This window comes from Paramisgurnus dabryanus, chromosome 5, assembly GCF_030506205.2.
Source record: "Paramisgurnus dabryanus chromosome 5, PD_genome_1.1, whole genome shotgun sequence".
NCBI classification, from domain to species: Eukaryota; Metazoa; Chordata; class Actinopteri; order Cypriniformes; family Cobitidae; genus Paramisgurnus; species Paramisgurnus dabryanus.
Window position 1 is genome coordinate 11042374 of NC_133341.1, and position 19714 is coordinate 11062087.

At 39.6% G+C, this 19714-nt stretch overlaps 1 protein-coding gene across 12 annotated transcripts in view; it reads left to right on the forward strand.

Annotated features, from left to right (window-relative positions):
- The window catches only part of ncor1 (nuclear receptor corepressor 1), a 99018-nt gene extending 83369 nt beyond the window's left edge, over positions 1-15649 (forward strand). For 7 of the 12 annotated variants that reach the window (XM_065267253.2, XM_065267262.2, XM_065267254.2 and 4 more), the window contains 13 exons: positions 292-438; positions 3900-4037; positions 4157-4295; positions 4888-5360; positions 6940-7065; positions 7700-7845; positions 7934-8130; positions 9120-9260; positions 9588-9706; positions 9809-9862; positions 10294-10497; positions 10681-10854; positions 13700-15649. In XM_065267253.2, coding sequence (XP_065123325.2) covers positions 292-438; positions 3900-4037; positions 4157-4295; positions 4888-5360; positions 6940-7065; positions 7700-7845; positions 7934-8130; positions 9120-9260; positions 9588-9706; positions 9809-9862; positions 10294-10497; positions 10681-10854; positions 13700-13908 — 2267 coding nt within the window. In that variant the 3' untranslated portion in view covers positions 13909-15649. The remainder of the gene's footprint in view (positions 1-291; positions 439-3899; positions 4038-4156; positions 4296-4887; positions 5361-6939; positions 7066-7699; positions 7846-7933; positions 8131-9119; positions 9261-9587; positions 9707-9808; positions 9863-10293; positions 10498-10680; positions 10855-13699) is intronic. The other 5 variants (XM_065267256.2, XM_065267261.2, XM_065267267.2 and 2 more) reach the window with 3 other exon arrangements.
- The last annotated feature ends 4065 nt before the right edge of the window (positions 15650-19714 follow it).

Here is a 19714-nt window from a genome sequence, read left to right on the forward strand (position 1 = left end):
CTATTAGCCATTCCTGGTGTCAAAACTTTTACTACACTATGGTTGTACTTCTGTAATACCTGACTAGTTGTGTTATCACTCTGATCCGCTTTCAGCCCTAACCTATTTATCCAGATTTTTTGTTATTTGAATTGAACTCTTTTGATATTGTGATTCAAAAACATTCGAGCCTGTTAGTCATTTATTGTTTCTAGAAAATCTATAAAGGGTGTTGGCTTTTTGAGTAAACTTGAGTAAAAGTGATTAGTTGTGGTTGCTCAACCTCTGGCCCTTTGCTTCTGTCTGTAAAAGGAATAATTGATCTAACCCCGATGCCCACCATCCTGTTACCTCACCCTGGGGGCACAGTTTCCCCTTCCCTGGATCGCATCACCTACATCCCTGGACCTCAGACCCCTTTCCCTCCTAGGGCATTCAACCCTGCCTCCATATCTCCAGGTGAGGATCCCACCCCTCCTCTCCTTTCCAACAATAAAACTTCCCCCTCCAGTCCTGGTGGTGGTGCTTTAAAACTCGCCTTTTAATTGCTCTGAGACAGTTTTGCTCTTTTATTTGAAATGCTGTATTTTGCATAAAACTAACTACAGCCATTTTAGGTCTTGTATGTATGGCTTGCTGAATCTTTAGTGCCACAGCTAAAGTATTTATCCTTTTCAAAATGTGTTGTCTGAATTGTATGTCATTAGGTAAAAGTGCTATGCTACCGCAAAATAATGCAATGATGACTCATACATACATATTTTGTGTTATCTTTGTTGGGCGCACACAACAGCCACAGCAGTTTTATTGAATCAGTCACAAACATCTTACAGACAGAAGTAAATCTAGAATTGTTAAAAATTGTCATTGAGGGATTAGATTTGAGCCTGCTAACATTAATGTAGAGCCCTGCTCTTATTTTTTAGACTTATGTTCAACAAAGTGTCTAATCCAATGTCTCATCTGACTTTATAATTGCAATGAGCAAGTGATGTCACAGAGCAGACTAATCAATAATGACATTTCTTGAACACTATTTTTATTATCGATTCATTTATTAGTTACTGCAGCCCAGATTGTATTTTAGAAGTGGTAGGTGTTTATTAAATCACAACAAACCCCTCAGTGCAAATCAGATTGAAATAACTGTTAACAAACTGCTGCCTTTTTTTTTGAGCGTGTCTTTTCTTGCCTGTTTGTGTATTTGAAGCAAAGAAGAGTGTTGTGCTTTTCCATTGGATAAAACAGCCCAGTACAGCTCACTTTTGTGGTTTTCCACCGTGTACACTACCAAGTTACCCAATCTTTTTTTAATGCCACCTCGGTTGAGGTTCCAAGTGAGCAGTACTGATACTAAAACTTGACGTGTAACACTGCAGCTCTGATTGGTCAGAGGTAATCGTACATTGCTAAATGTAAGATGAGGTTACCCTTGTGCGGCCTCAAGCGATCTAAGTGATGTCATCATTTGTGTTTGTTGTCCAATTTCCCAAATTCTCTTTTAGCTGTGAAAAACATCCACATGCCACGAATCAAGAACGGCAATCCATTGATAGGATCCGTTGTGTCTGTGTTGAAAGTTTGTTTGTATCGCATTTTTACTGTACAATGATCTCACGGCAGTAAAGGTGACACAACTGTTAATAAATTCTACAACCGAATTAACTCCCGCAAAATGCAGGTAGTGCGAACGGCATTTACAGAAACTCTAGTAGACTAGTTGCTAATCAAGTGTTTAAACATGCATCATAAACATGACAGGTCTCTCTTCTGAAAAAAATAAATTCCTAGAAAAGTCTTCCGTATACACGGTTCAGAAAATGACAGAGGCACGAGCGTTTGCTGACTAGTGTTGCCAGATCTTGCACTAAAAAAAGCGAACAAGAAAAATCCAATAATTAACCGAAATAAATCTAAATGCCTTACCTCAAAGATCAAAATATTGGGACCGACACCTTCACACTTTATTAACAACAAAAACTTGATCGCTTCATGAGCCAAAAGCCATGAACGGTTAAAGTGCCAAAACGGTATTTACGTACAAAAAAGACGAGTACCTGGCAACACTGCAAGACCGCATGCTGTGAAGCAGCCTCACAAAAGCGTACAATACACAACGCAAAGACGAAGGTTTATTGCAAAACACAATGCTGTTAAATTATTTTGGAGTGATGAGCACACGAGATGGCAGAACGTTGCTATAGGTTATCTCTGTGTCAATCATCACATTTTTGAGAGTGAGTCTTGTTCCGTACAGACATGAAACGAAAATGTAGGGGATTCACACCCGCATTTAAATGCGGTTGTCACTTCCAATAGGGGGTTTTCACGCTGATATGTAGAACTTCCGCTTTCAGCGATCTTTGTGCACGGTCGCTTCCGGTGAATAACTCAATTGAAGAAATACAGATTAATTTAGGGTTTAGTAATTTCTGTTAATAGCTTTTATTGCTATAGACGTCACTAGTTGTAAGCGTATGGTGCTGAGATGCACCTAATGATGTTTTTGCACTGCTGTTCATGGTATTATTGCAAATTCTTTATGTAATATAAAAACCTGCTATCACGTAATTCTTTTGTTAGGGGCACATAAGATGGAAAGTCATGTCTAATTAAATATAATGCCTTTCATTAATCATATTGACTAAACATCTTATACTCAAAGTAAATTTATTACCATTTTATTAGTTAATACCATTCTGATTTTTTTTATTTTGAGAACACAAAAGTTTATAGTAATACTATATATTCAATTTTATTCCTTTTATATACAGGTGCTGGTCATATAATTACAATATCATCAAAAAGTTTATTTATTTCTCATTGGTAAGATAATTACAAACGTGTTGTTAGCAGCAAAAAAAAGCACAAAAAAAAAACGTGAAACAAATCTCAATACTTTACTCATGCGTTGTTTGATAAGTTATGGTTGCTTGCACCCCTCAACCGCAAGCCCGACACACATATTAACACGGCTTCAAACAACATACAACCAAATAGTAAAGACGGCACGCAAATGACAACTGAGTTTATTTTTTCTTGCATAACATTTTAACACAAAATACAAATCTCAAAATGCCGTGATTATAGTACACAATCATTTACACATTAAATAAATATACCTGTCATTAATCATATTGACTAATACATCTTAACACTCAAAGGAAAGTTAATACCATTTTATTAGTTAATACCGTTTTTTATTTTTTATTTGTGAGAACACAAAACTTTGCAGAAATAACATATATTCAATTCTATTTTATTGCTTTATATTCTATATATAAATAATTCCCCCATTTTCTATGGTTTCTTCTCTTGTAAAGCTGCTTTTAAACACTGCAATGTTGTTAAAAAGTGCCACATCATCCACTTCTAGTCGGGAATCCAAGAAAACCTAAGTAGGATTGCCGTTGTTTGTTCGACTTCCAACAGAGCAGTGACATCTAGCCTTCGTTTCAGCCACTGTTGAACTGTGCCGGAAGCGGCCGTGCACAAAGATCGCTGAAAGAGGAAGTTCTACGTATCAGCGTGAAAATCCCCTATGAAAAAGCAAACCGAGCCAAAGTAAAGCGAGCTGAGCCCAGCCGCGTGGTACTGTACCAGGCCGTACTATCCAATGATAAAAGCACTTTTACTTAGACTGGGGTGAAGACCACCAGTTGGCTTGGGGTCATTATTCTCATATATGTATAGTTGGGGCCCTAGCACAGAGGTGCGAGGACACTATTGTTTCTCTTTAAAATGCAGATGGTCTTTGAGGTAAGTAATACCCATGGACATGGACATCAAAATGTCTATTTAAACTGAGAGCAGCAAACACCAATAAATGTGCTTTATTGGTCCAAAACTGTAACATAATATAAAGAGTACTTTGGTTTTAACCCCAAATTTTTTGTGTGTCTGTTCTGTTCTCTTCACAGGACATCCTGCCCATCACAGTGCCACAGCAGCCATTGTGGAGAGGGAAAATCAGCGGGAAAAGGAGCGAGAAAGGGAAAGAGAACGAGAGAGAGATCAGAGAGAGAGAGAACGTGCGGCAGTAGAGTATATGCGTGGAGGTAAGACAAACAAAAGAAAATGTCTCTCTGAGATGTTCCGATAAAGTCCATATTTGGCAAATTATTTTACCGTCGTGTGGTGCTGTGCTCACAATGTGTTTGTGCCATTTATGTCTCAGGTCCTGAGCAGCCTGGGCGACCAGGAAGTCGTGGTTTCCTGCGTTCACCTTCACCCTCCATGAGGTCTCAGGAAGGTGTCCTCCAGCAGCGGCCAAGCATCTTCCAGGGCACTAGCAAGAGTGTCATTACACCTCTCATGTGAGTCATGCACTGATTTCTTCTATAAATATGTTTATTATACATTTTTTAGTCAAACTAGTTCAAATAGTATGTAGCGGTTGCATGCATTTGTTCACTGCAATGTTGTACTGCTACTATGTAGCCAAATGTTATTCATTTTGGACACTTAAGATTTAAATACATTTTTCAGGAAATATAATGTGAATTCCTTTTATATTTATACCAGTGTAGTTCTGTATAAATTGTCAAATTTGATACGACTTTCTGCTTAGTCACAATAAAAGATTAATAGAAAGCTTAAAGTCAATTTGGTTTCATGATGACTTTAAGTAGCCCACCAACAGTGTGCTTAATGTCTGTATTGAACTAGTTGAGTAAATATTTATAGTGCAAGGTAAATAAATGAATCCCTAGAGTAATGACTTCTCCAGAAGATAACCAAAGGTCAAAAGCACATTTGGAGTTTTCGGTTTAAGCAACTCTGCTCATTTAAAAAAGCTTTCTATTTACCATCATTGTTTAAAGTGAACTATGCCTTGAACAGAACATAAATCACAATAAGAATATGTATTATTTTGCTATATTTACTAATACTGTTTTCATCATCCAGGCAAATGCCTTCACAAGCAGCTGCAGCTCAAGTCAATTCCCGATACAACAATGCAGCTGACGCACTCGCCGCGCTTGTGGACGCTGCTGCCTCTGCCCCACAGATGGATGTTGCGAAAGTCAAGGAGGGCAAGCATAACAGCGGCAGCTCCCGTGATGATGACATGATGATGTCCTCGCGCCGTGCAACACAAGAGTCGGTGGAGGCGGAACGGCGTTCCATGCAGTCGCCATATGGGGACATGTCACTTCCCGGAGGAAAACCTTCCCATCCTGTGTATGCCGATGGGGGAGCTGCAGGAAACAAAGAAAAAGCCCCACCCACCAAGTCACAAATAGAGGAGGAGCTGCGTACACACGGAAAAACCACCATTACTGCTGCAAACTTCATTGATGTCATCATCAAGCGCCAGATCGCCCCGGATAAGGACAATCGTGAGAGAGGCTCACAGAGTTCAGACTCCTCTGGCAGTAGTAAGTGTCATCACTAGTGCTAAATAAGTCATAGAGTTTGTGACGGTTAGTAGTGTTTACACACCACTAAGCCAGTTTGAACTAATAGGAAGTCAAGGGAGTGACAAAGTCTGAGCTTCTTTGTTAAAGCGAAAAGTTAACAAGAAATTTGAGCGAGTGCTGTTAGGCAAATAGATGTACGTCACATTAATAGAAGGCCGTATTGGATAAATAAAGTCAGTAAGGACATTACACCCAATAATCCTTCATAGCACAACGTGTAACCAGGCTGAACCACAACAGTAAAAAAATTAACTCCTTGTTCGTGCAGTCAACAGGGTAATTTAATAGAGAGTGTAGTTATCCCAGAAATAACATTTACCCTCTTTCCTACATGACTTGGTTTAAATGGAAATTTAAGAGTCCTCCAACCCCTTGAGACCTGATTTTCCAGTATTTAATCAGTGTATCTTATTTTGATTGGTTGATCAGCATTTTTATGGTTTGAACCACAAAATGTGAAGTCCATTCCAGTGGACGCAGGGTCTTTATGTGATTAAGTCTTTCAGTTGACTATTTCTAGAGGTGCCAGCAACAGTAATGGCGCTTTTCCATTGCATAGTACCCCACGGTTTGGGTCAGGTCGGGTGAGCTCACCTTACTTGGTTAGCTTTTAGTAACACTTTGGAGTGGGACGGATTATAGGCATTTAATTTTATTTCGTCATTTAAGTTGCATTTAAGCATATATGCGGACGTGCCGTCTGCCGTCCCTGATTCTCAACCTGTGGATGTTTTTTATCGCTAAAAGGGAGTTTGGTCAATTATAGCAGAGCACGGATGACAACAGGTTTGCTTGAGACAGCGCAAGCTAGCATGCAGTTAAAGGGGACAGAGAATGAAAATTTTTTACCTTGTCTTTGTTGAATAATGGTAGTCTACCCACATTCACAAACATACAAAAAGTGCTAGACATGCCAAACATCTCAGTCTCATAGAAATTCCTCTTTTAGAAATGTCAGCCAGAAAACAGCCCAATCTGAAAAACTGATGCTTATGACATCACAGGCATCTAACTGCCCCTCCACTTTAATATAATTGGCAAAATTTTTTGAGTGGCAGCAAAGTCAGCCAATCAGTAATGAGATTGCAAGTTAAGCCAGTAGGGGGAGCCAAATAGGTGCAAAACCACTTGTTTAAAATCCCCCATCCTAATAGAGCTATCTGAGAGAGGTTTTCAGGAAGCTTCTAAGTTACTACAGACACAAACAAAACATTTTTTGTCTACATGTCACATCACAGAACAAGGATAAATACCCCGTTCAATCATTTTATGTCACCTTTAAAGCTAATCTTTTACATTATAACGATGACACTGGTAGTGACGATTCTCTTAGACCAATCAGAGATCTACAGTGTTTTCACGTCACGTTTTGGTATCAGCTCGGGTCGCTTGGAACCCCAAAAAGTAAGCTGACCCAAACCAAACTAAACCGTGGGGTACTATCCAATGGAAAAGCGCCATAATGCTCACCTTGTTGTCTGTGGTGTCCCATTATTTTGCGCAGCTGTGAGGCTATAATGTTATTCGTATCTTCCAGTGTCATCTAGTCGTTATGAGCCACAGGGTGGGATTGAGGCTATCAGCCCAGCCAACTCTCCAGCCCAGAGAGAAGAGAAGAATGAGGGACCTTTCCCATCAGAAAAGAGCTCTCAGCCACCTTCAGGTGAGCCACTAATATGCACACCTGTTATACTGTAGTTAGCCTGAAATGTAGTAGGTTATATTTCACCTGCATATTTCATACGTACATTCATTTTCTGTAAAGCATTATAACCCAAATTAAAGATCATCATTAAAGATTTTTTCATTTTGCTAAATTGCAGTTATAAGCTAGTCTAAAGCTGGAAGTATAGTAGAAAGCACTGCCTTGCAAACCATACTTAATTTGCCTGGAATGCCTAGATAGTTGTTGAATGCTTCTTATACCTCTCCTTGCATACGTAAGGAGCAATTTGATTGGTCTAAAGTGGTGACGTCATGAGTTAAAACTCAAGTAAACCTTTTTGTACTCTTTCATGGTACACTTCATGGTACAATCTCTCATATATGTGCACAAGTTCCGGTCAAGTTTTGTTAAAGCAGTTTTTCATCTAATACATAGTGAATCGATGACCCCCAAGGCACAGTTGCCAACTTGTGGATAAAGAAATTCTTGCAAAAACATATTTAAGTAATGAGAATTAGATTTTTAAATGCAATTGTCATGAAAATATCCTAATGCAAAATGTCTTGGTATTTCTAAAATAGGACTGGACCCATTCTGCAAGTTTTTGACCATCTTTTTTAATGTTCTTTAGGTGGACTGAGGTTTGACATTAACCGGTTTAGGCAGTCGGCAGATTCAGGCCTGTCTGCAACCCAGCAGCCACCGTCCTCACAAGCAGACAGCTACGGGGCAGTCCCAAAAACACACCGCATCATGACCCTTGCTGATCACATATCGGTAAATCCTCCTCGTCCTCAGCCTGATATTTGATTTTTTTTTATTCACACCACCTCCATTACTCACCTTTTATTTTACTTTTTTGCAGCACATCATAACACAGGACTTTGCTAAGAGCCAGGACCCTCCCCCATCATCATCCTCGTCCACATTCCAGAGCTCTACTTTAGGAAGAGTTAAACCTCCTAACCGCTATAGCCCAGAAAACCCACCGCCTGCTACACACCACCAGAGACCACCAAGCCGTGTGTCTCCAGAGAACTCATCCGACAAATCCCGAGCCAGGTGCGTGTGGACTTGCACTTTAAATACACTTATTACACGGCTCTCTGGAATGCTTGATTCTGATTGGTCAGTTGAGACATTTGCAGGTTCGTTCTTTTCGAATAATAACCGCTCCAAAATAATAACGCATAGCCGGTACTACTTTTACGAGTAAGATCGCTCCGCGCCAATAAAGATCAATAAAGATTACTGTCTGTTTGGCGCCATCTTGTGACAAACACTGGACAACCACGACAAGACACAGAGAGCTTACTGAGACTGAACTTGACAAAATAGAGCATGACAGCTACGAAGCCAACACACAAAAAAATACAGAATGGGCATTAAAACTTCTCAAAGACTGGCTAAAAGAGAAAAAAATGGAGACAGACAAGTATGAAGCAGAGGATCTTAATAAGGTATTACGATCATTTTATGCATCTGTGCAAAGTTTCGCGGAAGGATAAAAATGTTAATTTAAAACAAATATGCCAATAAAATGTTTCAAATTCATATTCATGTCCAGTTTTTTTTCTTATGTGACAAGTAGCCGTGTAATAAGCGGGATAATGTAGAGTCAGCCGGTAGTTATCGGGAAATAAGCCCCTTCAGTGTGATACAAGACCCTCCGCTTCGCGTCGGGTCCTGATCACACTGTCGGGGCTTATTTCCCGATAACTACCGGCTGCCTCTACATTATCCCTTACATGACAAAACCGTCCGAATTCTGACACTTTTGACCAGATGTAGATATTGCACAAACCACTCATATATGTGCTAATTTGTATATTTACCAGGGTTTGCTAATAATATAACCAGTAAAAATGCATTAAATCTGTCATGTTCAGGCTCAATTGTCCCATTTAACAGTGAGGTGCTATGAAACGTCAATCCTGTGTCGAAGATGATCAATATTAACCCTTTAATCTTTTTAAAATGCATTTAAGCATTGATCATCCTGAAAAGAGTCACAGACACAAACCCTCATCAGTGTCTTTTTTGTTTTTCAGGCCAGGCAGGTCTCCTGAACAAGGTCGAGGACTTGAAAACTATGAGCCCATCTCTCCACCTCATGGATACTCAGGGTTGGATAAACAGGAGAGCGGTGGTTTACAGAGTCAGAGACGAGAGCAGGAGCTCCCCGAACAGAGGTACAAATGCTGCGTCTCTGTATTTTTGTGTGAATTGTGTGGGTTCTGCACTCATGTGTCTGATGCTTTCAAATCAAAGTCAATGCTGGCAAGTCTGCCTGACAGCTGCTTATGAAAAGGTCTGTTTTGACATTAGATCAGCAATGAACTATCAGCTATCAGAGAACAGGACACCTTGTCAGTCTGCAGCGCTCAAACCTGGCACATACTGAAATGTTTTACATGTGTCCCATGCCTGGGATGAAAAATGTTATTGGTTCCGAGTAAGACCACATCATCAGTTCCCAACCATGTGCCTTACCCTATCTGACCTTTCTCTTGTTTCAGGAATGACTCGCGTTCACCAGGCAATGGTAGTTACCTGCCCTCGTTCTTCACCAAACTAGAGAGCACGTCTCCTATGGTTATGTCCAAAAAGCAGGAGATTATCCGCAAGGCAGAAGTTGGTAAGTGACAGTCCAAAAGCCCATTGCACAGAGCCTTTTTAATGGTTAACTTATTTCACACTTATTCACCTCCTAAATTATACCTCATTTGTCCTTTTTAAGGTAACGCTCAGCCAGGCACAGAGATTTTTAATCTGCCAGCGGTAACATCATCAAGTGAGTATAGAACTGCCATAAAGATTTACGTTACCATGAGTAAATCTTGTACCAATCTACCAAGACTACAAAAATTTCAGGCTGATTTACCCCTGATTTTCCACCTGAACAATCGGATAGACAAAGTTCTCTAGGATCTTGTTAGGTAGGTTGTGATGTCCAGCACAGACTACCTTGTACTGTAATGTGAGGCATTTACAGATCAAATCTTGCACGCAGAGCAGAACATGAGTATGACGCAAAAATCACTGGCACAATCGTGCGTGTAAAGTCTTTGGCATTTTATTTAATGATGATGGGATTTGGGATGCCACTCAGGTCCCATGTGCGTCAGTTTGCAAACTGAGCACGCATAATTTATTTGTGTGTAGTTTAAGTTTAGCATTTTATCTTTCAGGGTATGTTTCTGATGTGTGTGTTCTTGTGTACAGGCAGCATAAACCCCAGAAACCACTCGTTCAGTGATCCAGCCAGTAATCTGGGACTGGAAGACATCATCAGAAAGGCTCTGATGGGAAACATGGAAGAGAGGCAGGAGGACCAGCAACAAGCCCAGACAGGAAACACCTCAAGCGGCATGGGTATTTCAGAAAGCCGACAGGAGGCCAATCCTTCACCTAACACAGGTTCCTACTGTAAATGCAAAAAGAAAATGTTTTTATCTGTAGCTTTTATCTGTTTGCACTGTAGCAGAACAAATACTAAGGCTGTGCCTCACTAGAGATGTTCAAACATTGACATAAATATTTGTTAGGACCAAACATTTTTCTAAGACTTAAAACATGATTGCTAATCTCTCTCAAACTTTGTCACCTCAGCAGGCAAGCAAAAGCTACAGAGCAAAGCAAGCAGCAGGAAATCAAAGTCTCCTAACCCAGGCCAGCCGTACTCCGCTGGAGAGCGTCCATCTTCTGTGTCGTCCGTTCATTCAGAGGGAGATTACCACAGGCAGGCTCCCACCTGGGCTTGGGAAGACCGGCCATCCTCCACTGGTGAGCCGTTTCTTCTTTACTCCAACGGATCTTTTTTTACTTGTAAATATGCGAACAAAGGTCATATGATCACAGTGTTAAGGCTGATTGGTTATTGTTTTGTAATCATCAGTTTGTAAGGGTTAAAATGATAATCAACTTTGAATTTATCAACTATTATTGCACTTAGCCTTTATAAATATTAATTGCACGGCACTCTAAAATGCTTAATTCTAATTGGCCAGTCGTGACATTCCAAGGTATCTTATTTTGAGATAACAACCACCTGAAACTAATAACACACAGTAACCCGGATGCTGCAAATCATTATTACACAAAGATTAAATATAAATATATCCTTTAGCTTTTCCCCACCATTGACGATTTATTTTGTAAATTTAAAGAAAACGCTTCCCTGCCAATGAAGAGTTTTTACGGCAATCTGGTATTATTTCTGCTATTGTCCACTAGGTGGTGCCCTTACCCAAGAGCTTAAAACCTTAGAGTTGTAAGCCCCCCAAAACATAGCAAAGGTTCCACGACCCCCACATTTGTATATTACACATAGCCTATTTAATAAAGCAGATTGTCTCTTTGCAAAAAATTATCAACATTTATTAACCATTTATTAGGCATCAGTTTTACCCTAAAATGTAATATTTTTATATTCTGGTGAAAGATGACGTAAACATTCTTTACAAATATATTTAAACCCAACACTACATACTTTCTGCATACTTTTTCAATTATAATACATCAAAGTGTGTAACAAAAGCTACATAGTTCACAAATCTATTGCAATGAATTACATAACTATGTTTAAAAAAAAAATAAAAACATCTAAAACCATTTACAAGCAATGTATCTTACCTCACTATAATGGAAAAAATTATATACTTTATGTAATATGGAGGGGAAGAAATCACATTTCAGAAGTATATTTTAGAATATTTTAATTATTTTAATATTTTGATTTAGCCTAGCCAAGGAAGAGGGGGGGGGGCCCACTGTTTGCGAAGCACTGCTCTAAAACATTCAATAATCCAAAAACGGTAAAAACTCAATGTTTGTTTTGATTATTGTTCTGAATCTGATCTCAAACTAAATTCCTTTACACAAATTTTGTATTTTTGAAGAAACACCCATATTTTTAGAGGTGATAAATAGAAAACAAATAAAGATAGGATGTTTTTTTTTTTAAGCAGCGGGTCTGTTTTGTCATTTAATTTATTGTATGTTTGTATATTTAAAGGAAAACATTTTCTGGAAGGCATTAAACTTTTGTGAAAATCATAAAAAATGCTAGCCTGGTTAGCCAGACCTACATCAAGATGTAAGGTCTGGCAACTCTTCACACAAACGGCTCAATGCAAGGGGCGGGATATAAGGTTGTCCCTCAAAATGCCTCTGCACGCAATAGGATAGCGCTATGACCAATCAGCAACGAAGAACGAAGTTTTCAAGTAGGAACCGTCGCAGCTCTATCGTCATCATGTTAAGCCCGCCCCACAGACGCTACACACGATGTGATTGGCCTGACCAAATTTTGGTTTTTGGAGCTGTTAAGTGTATTGTGAGTGCCTAGACTAAACCCTGGCAGCAAATATATTTTGCGGCCGCTAGGGTGCGTCTAGATTTCTAGGCTAAAAAAATGCTGGCGCTGGCTGGCAACATTTTTAAAAACGCTGGTGGGAAAAGAGTTAATAGCATAAATGACATTATATTTACACATGATTAAACCAAATCATGTGTTTGTGGCGTTTGAACGTCTATCTTAAAACTGAAAATAATTGGGCTATCCAGATGGAAGGTCTGCATTCATCAAAAATGAGCAAATAAAATATTTCAAATCAATATTTAAAGGCGGGGGGCGTGCTTTTAAAAAAAACACTTTTCAAAAGGGAGTCGGAACTACCAAAACACACTTGGGGCCAATCTGCAGTAAGGGGCTTGTCTACTACAGCCCGATTTATAGTCGTGCCTAAGTTCTACAACGTAGTTACGTGGGTAGGTTATCCGTAGCCTATGCGTAGCTCTGCGTAGCCCAACGTGCACCTCGCAAAAAAATTTAACAGCGCGTCAGTTCTACGCGGATTGGTCAACCAGAACCCCTCCCGTCATGTAAAAAAACTGTCATAGGTATTTCCGTTTGCAACGGTGAACACAAAGAATGGTCAAGTTGAGGAGTGATTTAATTCAAACTGCAACAAAAGTCACTGTTTTTTTACTTCCATCATTGCTGGTCTTCTCAAATCATACACAACAAGTTGCTGTTTCTTCTTAGTTTGTGGGTTAACTTGCCAAGCTTCTTCTACTTTGACGGTCGCACTGCTACTGTGGTTACACACGTGGATACTGCCTACTAGCGGTCTGCGCGCATGTTTGCACGTCGACGGGGACGACGACGCAGAAGTATAAATGAAAACCGATGCGGAACCTAGGCCGTTGGACCTATGCACAACAATAATGAGCCCTTAACTGACATCGTTGCCTGGGTTGCTTATGTGTGGGGTGGGTCTATCAAATGAAGGTCCAGATTCTATTGGGATAGGGGCGTGTTAGTTTAGGTGATTTTCAGGTAAACATTGGCTTTCAGAGATCACACATCCTGCATTTAATGAAAACCTTAATTATGGTAAAATACAGGCAGCAGGTTGTTATCGCGAAATAAGCCCTTTAGTGTGATACTAGACCATCCGTTTCATTCATGTTGTGATCACACTGTCTGGGCTTATTTCTGATATTACAATCTGCTATACTTTGGGAATATTGACAGGGCAGAGATATAATTCTTATAACCCTGGTTTTACTATCGCAAGTGATCTTAATATTTTCAAATCTTTTCTCCTTTTTATTCTGCTTCCAGGTTCCATGCAGTTCCCATATAATCCCCTGACAATGCGCATGCTCAGTAGTACCCCTCCGACCTCCATGGCCTGCCCATCTCCTTCCTTGCAGTCCCAGCAGCAGACACACGGTGGCACGTCTGGCCCTGTGGCTCCAACACGTGCATGGGAGAGAGAGCCGCCGCTACTGTCAGAGCAGTATGAAACCCTCTCAGACAGTGACGACTGAGACCGCTAACCAGCTTCCCACCAAGGGACCCCAGATGTGTCCACGCCCACCTCCTCTCACCCATTGCACTTCTTTCTCCGTTTTTACCAATCACTCACTGCCGTTTAAGAGTGAGATTTAACTGGAAAGGAGGACGTCCATTAGGTGCTGCTTTTGTGCCTACTGGTGGTCAGGAGAGGGTATCGCCGAGAGCCACCGATTTAAAGCTTTGATTTGTGGCCTGTTTGGAGAAGAGAACTACAGAAAAATCCCAAAATCAATGACATGTTGAAAGAATGAAGAACTTGTAAAGAAACTTATTTGCTGAAAATTTCTTTCTGTAAAGAAATGTTTTTTTGTTGTTTTTGTCTTTAAAAAAGGAAAAAAATCAATGTAAATAGAGTAAACTTTTGCAGTGTTTTTCCTTTAACTCTTTTTGTTCTGCATTTTAACAATGCTTTTTAAATCAAACACAATTGTTTGAATAGAACATGAGACCGTGGAGAAATCTGTGGTCAGTCAAAAGCATTGAACTTCCCAGATCTGAAATCAAATCGACCCTGAATGCAAAAAGGACTTGATACCATAAACACCATAAAACGTAACTTCGGCCCTCAAATGCGAATACTACAGTGTGTGTGCAGCACTGTCGTTCTTTGCTGGTTATGATTTCTGCCCTGCTTTCTTTAAGGAAGAAATCACTTTTTTTTTCATCAGATGTTCATAGGAAATCAGGACTAAATAAAGACATCAGTTTTCTGATAGTGATGGCTCATGCACGGTGAAACATTGGACATGAAGTGAATGTTGCTTTTGTTCTCACCTGTGCTTTTATCTTTTTGGCTATGTTTTAATCTTCAGTCCTGTTCCAGTACGGACCTACAATTGAATGTCTGAGACTGCTCCCCATCTTAATTCTGTTCTTATGGGGCTTTTTCTAAAAGGTTCTGCAAAGTCTGCCATCCCCCAATAATCACTTTTTGAACAAGAGTACATTTCTGAGGGGAATATAAAGATTGTAAATCTTTTACTAATCATAAAGGAGCACGTATAACGTGTTTATCCTGTTGAAATATGTGATCTTTTCGTCCTAGATCACAAGACTAAAATACCAAGAAAAATGAAGCACCAAACCAGATACATTTCTGCACCATTGTTGCACTTTTTCCTGTAGTCATTTTTTGAGAAACATAAATCATACTACCTGTTATCTAAGTTATTCAGTGTAATGCAGAGGTCTAGACTGCTTTCAGATATTCATCTTTCAGTCACTTGCTCCATTGGCTTTTTCACCAATTTGACTTTGTTCTAATAATCTTGCTGTTTTTGTCTAATCGTAAAGAAATTATCATGAATAGCAGAGGCATTCTTTGAGATTTAAAGATCAAAAAAATAAAAAACAAGCTGTATTTTAGTAGCTGCAAAAATGAAATTCAATGTGACAGAAGCTGTAATGCGCACCATTGGAGGTTCCTGATATCTGAAGGCATCTCTCGATCCTGCTTTCTTCCTAATCCATGTACCTTAAATAACACCACCAGTCTGCTCATCAGTGTTATATGTTGCTTTCTTTTCTTTGATAGTTTAAAAATCCAAATTAAGCTCACGTTGGGATTTATTTCCACTGTTTTTGTTATATTCAGCATCAATGTTATGTTCATCCTGTTTTAATGGGGTGTTGAGTGTTTACAGTGGCAATGACAAGAAATGGTAAAACTTGAATCTTAAATTAAAATTGCTCATCAAGTCAGTCTATTTCAGAGTCCGGCTTCACCGTGGTGACTTTTTTTCTGGTTTATTCAGAAGCAAGACTTGAAAAGTAGCAACCTGTCGTATGATGTTGATTGAAACCCAATGTTTGTTGCGCTTTGTCTACTAGTGAATAAGAACCAATGTGCAGACCAATAAATAAAGTAGAACAGAGCTCCATCGTTTCAAAAAGGGATAGGGCAATATCTTAAGCATCTTCTGCTGTTCTTATAATAATTTAATGGGTTACAAGAATTTCCCCATGTCTTTAAAGCTTAAACTGTTGTCATTGGTCACTATATCCTGGCCTGTACTAAGATTAGTACATTTGCTTAATAACTGTGGTACTAACAAGATTTTAAGGTAGAATTATATATTATGTACGGAAGAATAGATGACGGCCGTTAAATTATTTGAAAATAATGCACAGCCAATGTGGTAATGCGGTTACATTGTGGGTGTGCATTATTTTTAAATATTTCAAATGTGCGAAGTCAATTATTCAGCTTGTACCACAGACATCACTTAGACATTGCTCTGGTGGTTCTTTTAAGACATTTTAGAGGTCAGGTGTGGGTTTATCGAAAAATAGTGCATACTCATGAAACACTTCCCAAACAATCAGAATAAAGCATTCAATATCCCTGTGGTGTAGTAGATGCTGTATTATCATCATTTCATTAAAAAAATGAATTCTGACTGAATGGGGTGCTTTTCATGTTTCTGTAGTATTGCTATAAACCCCTCTAACTGCAAATTCAGTATTTGAAGCTCTAGCTGGCAAACATGTCACTTGGGATAGCCTGATGAATAATATAATATGCTGCTTTATTATTTCCTTTATTTAGCCAGGAAAATCACATTGAGGTATTTCTATCTCTTCTTCCAGTGAGACCAGGGGCCTCATTTATAAAATGCTGCGTAAAAACCATCCTACATTTGATCTTACGATCATTTATCAAAAATGCGTACGTGTGATTCATAAACCGAACGTACGGGCAAAAAACGCGCGTAACCCTTTCAAATCTATAAATCGCAAATGAACTTGAACTTGTGTGCGCAGCCGTGCAGTTTCAGATCTCCGCCTTTAAACGATGCCTAATTAATGTCACAGACATATAAAAGAGCGCTTCTCAATGTTTAAACAAAATTTCGAGCAGCAAGATTGGCTTATATTTCCAAAAACCTGCAGCAATCAGACAAGCAAAAGTGCGTACGTCTGCTCAGACCCTGACGTGGCGCTAAGCATTTTTCCAAGTCAAAGACAGCTTTTATAAATATGCACTTTGCCGTGGATTTTTGCGTACGCAAACTTTACGATCAAATCTGTGCGTACGCACGCTTTATAAATGAGGCCCCTGGTCAAGACGGCGGCACATTAAGTCTCACACAAAAAATAACAATAAAAAACACCACAATTTACAACAATCAGAAATAAAGGGCAAGTCATCTAAAAGAATTAAAAGCATCAATTAAAACATCTTGTAATAGGTGTTTAAAGGTGCTAAGGGTTGGAAGTGCATCTAAATTGAAAACACTTCCAAACCCATGGAGCATAAAAAGAGAAAGCACCTTTGCCGAACTCTGACAGTGCCCTTGGAACTTTTAGGCGAATATGAGAACCCGACCTTGTGCAATAATTATTTGTATGATAAATAAGAAGGTTGGATATATAAGAGGGTAATTTACCTAAAAGGGCATTTGATACAAAGGGCATATGTGACTTTCTCCTTTGATGTAAGATAACCATGATAAAGCAGCATATAAAATACAGTGATGCGTTCGTGACTCTGCGCCAGAAACCTAGCGTAAGGCTGCATGACACAGAATCTAGTTTTTTAAGTAGCGATGTAGCTGCATACATAGATCACCGTAATCAATTATTTATTAAAAAAGCACTCTACTATTCTAATAATATTAATCTAAATAATGTACACTATTATGATTAATATGTTTAACAATAAAAATTTTTTTACAGTGTAGTCCTTAATTTAAAGACTTTAATTTTAGCTTCACCATTCTGTTAAACTTTACAGGGAGTGAAGAGGCTCCATCAACACACTGGATGAGGTTTAAAACAATACATGAATTTGTAAGATGCTGAATTATTAATTAATTCAAATATTAATTGTGTCTTGCAATGAATCATAGGAAGAGTATACAGTATATAAAATGCTGTTGCCAGATCTTTTACAAACAAAATATGGAGACTACTATAGTTAGGTGTGTATGCTCATGTACAATCGAAGTAAAAAAAAATGTCAGTTGCAAAATCACACATGGTTTCTGAACTCAAGTCATTCTGTGCTGCATTTGTGGCCACTGTGTTAGCATTTCAAGGAAGAAACAAATTCTCACGTTGCTGCATTTAATCTGAGTGTCTAACACCCCATTCAGACAGCCAGCAATGTTATCGCTGTGTCGCCTATCTTTTTCAATGAGGCGTTTCTAAATCTGCTTGTCATAAACAAATGAGTAACGTCCAATCCAGTAACTGTTGAGAGAAGGATGAACTCCACTGCCTCGTTCTCACTGGTAGTCGCTTACGAAATTCGCTCGACATTTGCATAAAGTTCAACTTTTCTTAACTTTCTCGCGTCGCTGGACCCGCCCATACAGTCACCAATGGTCACTTTCGCTCGTGCTGCTGGAAGTCGCCTGGTTTCCATTTAAATGATTGAGATTGCGTCGCTCTGCTACTGCTGGTCGCTGGCTGTTTGAATGGGGCGTAACTGCTGCTTTACATTCACATTATTAGCAACTAGCAGTAGCAGAGCGACTCAATCTTATTGATTTCAATGGAAGCTCTGCGGCATCCGGCAACACGAGCAACAATGACGGCTGGACGGGTGTGTCCAGTCTCACGACAAAGTTGAGAAAAGGTACATTAAGGACATTATAACCGACTTTGTCGCTCATCTCTTTCAAAGAGGCGTTTTTATTTCTGGTTGTCATAAACAAATGAGTAACGTCCACTACAGTAACTGACGTGTGAGGGATGACGTAACTTCCCTGCTTCCTTCTCATTGGTAGTCACTCCCGAATGTCGCTCCTAATTTGCATACAGGTAAACATTTCTCAACTTTGTCACACGACTGGACATGCCCCTTCCAGCCGCCAACGGACACTGTCACTCATGTCGCTGGATACCGCTGAACTTTCATTGAAATTAATTAGATTGCGTCACTCTGCTACTGCTAGTCGCTTATAATGTGATTGTCCATAACGCCCCATTCAGACAGCCAGCGATCAGCAGTAGCAGAGTGACGCGATCTCATGTATTTCAATGGAAACCTGGCGACTTCCGGTGGTGCGTGCAAAAGTTACTGTTGACGACCGTATTGGCGTGTCCAGCAATGCGAGAAAGTTAAGAAAAGTTTCAATTTTGCAAATGTTGAGCGAATTTCAGGAGCGACTACCAGTGAGACTGAAGCAGTGGAGTTCACGTCATCCTTCTCTCGTCAGTTACTCCAGTCGCTTCTTTGTTCGCCATTTTATTTTTTCGAACTCGACCAATCACATTCTTATTGTACGCCCATGCATAGGTATCTCAGGAGACAGGAAGTAAACCTAACATTGAATTCTTAAAGGCCTTGATGCCTTCCTGCCTTGGAAAGCTGCCTCAGAAGGCAGCAGTTTAGAGTTTTCAGATGCAGCCATTGTCTCCAACGTAAATCTCTTTTCTTGAACTACAACAAACACATGGATTGTAGGCAACAGTTTACTTCCTGGGATTGGTGATGTTGACAAGACCGACATTATCATAATTCCTCCCGCTAGGACTAACAGCCTGTAAATCAACTCCTGTCAGCATTGCATTGTGAGCGAATCTTTAAAACATGGTAAAGAGCGTCACGTTTCCGGCTGACATCAGACGAATTCAGGCCAGTCGCTGTGTGTCGCTCATCTCTTTCAAAAGAGGCGTTTCTATATCCGGTTGTCATAAACAAATGAGTAACATCCACTCCAGTAACTGAAGAGAGGCAGATGACATGAACTCCACTGCTTTGTTTTCATTGGTAGTCACTCCCGAATGTCGCTCATAATTTGCATAAAGTTTAACATTTCTCAACTTTGA